The 3199-nt window shown below is 33.7% G+C and overlaps 2 protein-coding genes across 2 annotated transcripts in view; one reads left to right on the forward strand and one right to left on the reverse strand.

The window, feature by feature from the left end:
• LOC111373625 overlaps positions 1-802 on the forward strand; it is a 7329-nt gene extending 6527 nt beyond the window's left edge. The window contains exon 8 of the mRNA XM_022996178.1: positions 440-802. The gene's annotated coding sequence lies outside the window, so the exon portion shown is untranslated. The remainder of the gene's footprint in view (positions 1-439) is intronic.
• A 1122-nt stretch (positions 803-1924) lies between these two features.
• Positions 1925-2981, reverse strand: LOC111373616 (putative glucan endo-1,3-beta-glucosidase GVI). The gene has a single exon (XM_022996169.1). It carries the CDS (start codon positions 2945-2947, stop codon positions 1973-1975), a length of 975 nt encoding a protein of 324 aa, XP_022851937.1. The 5' UTR covers positions 2948-2981; the 3' UTR covers positions 1925-1972.
• Positions 2982-3199: the final 218 nt, after the last annotated feature.

Here is a 3199-nt window from a genome sequence, read left to right on the forward strand (position 1 = left end):
GTTTATTCACCTAGGAAAAATTGCCTCAAGAGGAGTAAAATAAACCTTGCCCAAACTAACCAGTCAAAAGGGCCAAAAAAAAAAGAAAAAGAAGCTATATTAACCATAGGTCACTCATATTTCAAATTTTTTTGATGTTTATATTTTACACTTACTGCAATGTCGATGTGTTGAGGTTTTGTTTCTTTTATGTTTTTCACAATTTTACGTGACTTTATGTTCCAAATTATGCTTATTGGTTTAGATGTAACCACCAGTTCTTGACTGAGAGTTATAGTGCGGAATGTCTTCTGTTGCCTTGTGTTTTGGCCTTGCTACCAGTGTTATTGAGCATGTTGAGATGGAAAAACAGGATTTAAGTTGTATGTCCACTCATTGTCATTTGATTTTAGTATCTATGTATTAACAACTCTTCATCCCCTCGCTTTCTAGCGTGCAGGTGTTTTTTTTTAAGAACCGATAAGTACTAAGAATTTCTGGAACTCGCAGTCAAAGAAACATTTCAGCAGCATAGGCAGTTCCGGGCCATCCTTTTCTGAGACGGTTATGAAATCTTAATCCTCATTGCAGTGGGAGAATGTTAAGAGTCGAGGCTAATTCAAGTCTTCCTATGAATGCTTGCTTCTTAAAATCCGTAATCGGGATGTAAATCTAAATGTGGACTGTTTCATCTGTCTCTGGAATTCTGAGGTTGGAAAGTCATTTTTAAAAAGTAGCATCTGAATGTGCGTCAATGTTAATTAATTTAGAATTAATATCAAGAAATATATACGTGATAATGAATGTTAAATTATTTATTTAATTTTCAATTAAGTAAAACTGAATGTTAATTGGCATATATGGGCGTGAATTATGAAATGCATTCTTGAATGTAAAATTTTAATTAATTTATAATTAGAATTAATAACACTTAAATGCATTAATGAAGATGAATGTGAATGTTAATTAATTGGGAATTAATAATAGATAATTAATGTATTAATGAAAGTACACGTGAAATAAAATTTTCAAATGTATATGTATATTGATGATAATTAAATGGTTAAATAAATTAAGTACATATTAAAAAATGAAAAGTAAAATATTATTAAAATAATTGAATTATAGTAAAGTAATGATTGTTTAAAAAATAATACTCACTTGATATGATATTTAGCCCCTTTTTGGCTCATCTTTTTGTGAAAATAAAAATGGGTAGAATAGTATTTTTTTAAAGAATAAGTGATTCAAAAAGAAAGAAAAGTTTATGATTTATGCGTAATATTATTTTATGAAAAATTGTATGGTTAAAAATAGGAGAGATAAAAATGAAATATGATGAAATAGAAATTACTGGGAGCCAAATGTGGGGATTAATATATTATAGATATTCATTAAAAGTTTCAAAGTTTTGAGGTAATAACTATAACAATTGGCTCACCTTGTGAATGATCACGTAAAAGATATTGTAACAAATATAAAACCCCGTTTGATCCCCATTAAATTCAATTACATTATATTACATTTTTCTCTTTTTTATTTTCAACCACACAATCTCCCATAAAATAATATTATACGTAAATCGAAAATTTTTCCTTCTTTTTCAACCACTCATTTTTCTGAAAAATACTATTCCCCCCATTTTCATTTTCATGTAATGGGGATCAAACGGGGGCTAAGTGTTGTAATTTATCAGTGTGACATTCTATACAACAAATAACGTTTCATGTTGTAATTAGAATAAACCCGTTTGGAATTTCAATAAACCATTTAATTCAAAAGACTTGATATTAAAATGATTCTAACTTTTGAATAGGTAACCTTGTAATTTAACTAGTGACAAGTGATTCCGTGCCATGCTTTTGGCTAAAGTGATTTATGTATACATCTAAATGAGTGTCAAAATGCATTTATTAAACTAATCTACCATGAAACTCTAAATAAAGTCTTTTCTTCTTCCTCGTCTAAGCAAAGCTGCTTGCAGTAACCATTCCTAGGCCGGAAAATTGACGTGATAAACTTCAGTCATGTCGGGATGATATAGACCGAAATTCATCTCAACCCCAGCAGGCTTTAGATTTTCATTGAACAGTGCAAAAATGTAAGTCTCTAATGCTTTTCCAGGTCTCCTAGGCGTTCCGTTTCCAGATGTCACATGAGAAATCAAATTGTTTACATAAGTTTGTGCATTCTCCACGGTCGCATCAGTGTTTCCGGCACTCGGCCACCCAGTTTCCGATATGACCATGTCGACCGTCGACCCTCCAACCTTCTCCAATGCAGAATACACCGAATCGACCATGGCATCGAACAGGTTCACATAGTGGAGCGAACCGTCATTTATTCCGATTGGATTGCCGGCAAAAAGAGCATAGTCCAACGGTACATTAGTGGGATCTCCCGTACGTGCAAAGAATGGATATGCATTGAGTAAAAGAGGGAATTTTTTTGCTGCTAAAAACCCTGTAATACCTTGCATTACAGGTGTTACTTCATCTGAAAATTTTCCGTTCGATGGAGGAAATGATGTGGCCAGAATTTGCATTGAAACTGCTGTACTAACTGGTATGGGACTGTTAGCTGCATTTAGGGCAGCATCTAGGTTTTGCATTGCACCTAGTACATTTCCTGCTAATGTTCCTGGAATCACTTCATTTCCTGCTGTTATGCATGTGAAGTTTACCGAAGATTTATACGGCGTAACATTGGTGTTCACCCATCGGGCAGCGGCGGTTGCATCGGAGGCAAGTTCTTGAAGATTTTCATTCCGAACACCAAGTATAACTTCTATTCCCGAACCCCCTAACGCAGTCAGAACGTCCGCTCTCGGTTCAAAAATTCTGATTTTGTTAATATTTCTTGATTTCAGTAGAGCAACAACGTTAGCTGGTGTTGGGAGATTGTCTCCTAGAAACCCATAGTTCACACCGATTCCTCGTACACCTTTGATCGAAACAGTATAATACATTAGTACAACATATTTAGTACACAATACTCCAAAACGCTATACTGAATAATTGACTGGGATTGAACTTCTTCTTAGGTCTTAATCAAAAAAAAAAAAAAAGAGGCAATGATATCTCACATGAATTGTTGCTGAGGAAGCATGCAATGGTGAGCAGAAACACACAGAGCTTCTCCATTGTGAATTTAGAATTAATGTATACAGTTTCGTAAGTACAGTTGATTGTATGCCTTTTAATTATTTTTGAACGAGGTT

Source organism: Olea europaea, unplaced genomic scaffold, assembly GCF_002742605.1.
Source record: "Olea europaea var. sylvestris unplaced genomic scaffold, O_europaea_v1 scaffold1148, whole genome shotgun sequence".
Lineage (NCBI taxonomy): Eukaryota > Viridiplantae > Streptophyta > Magnoliopsida > Lamiales > Oleaceae > Olea > Olea europaea.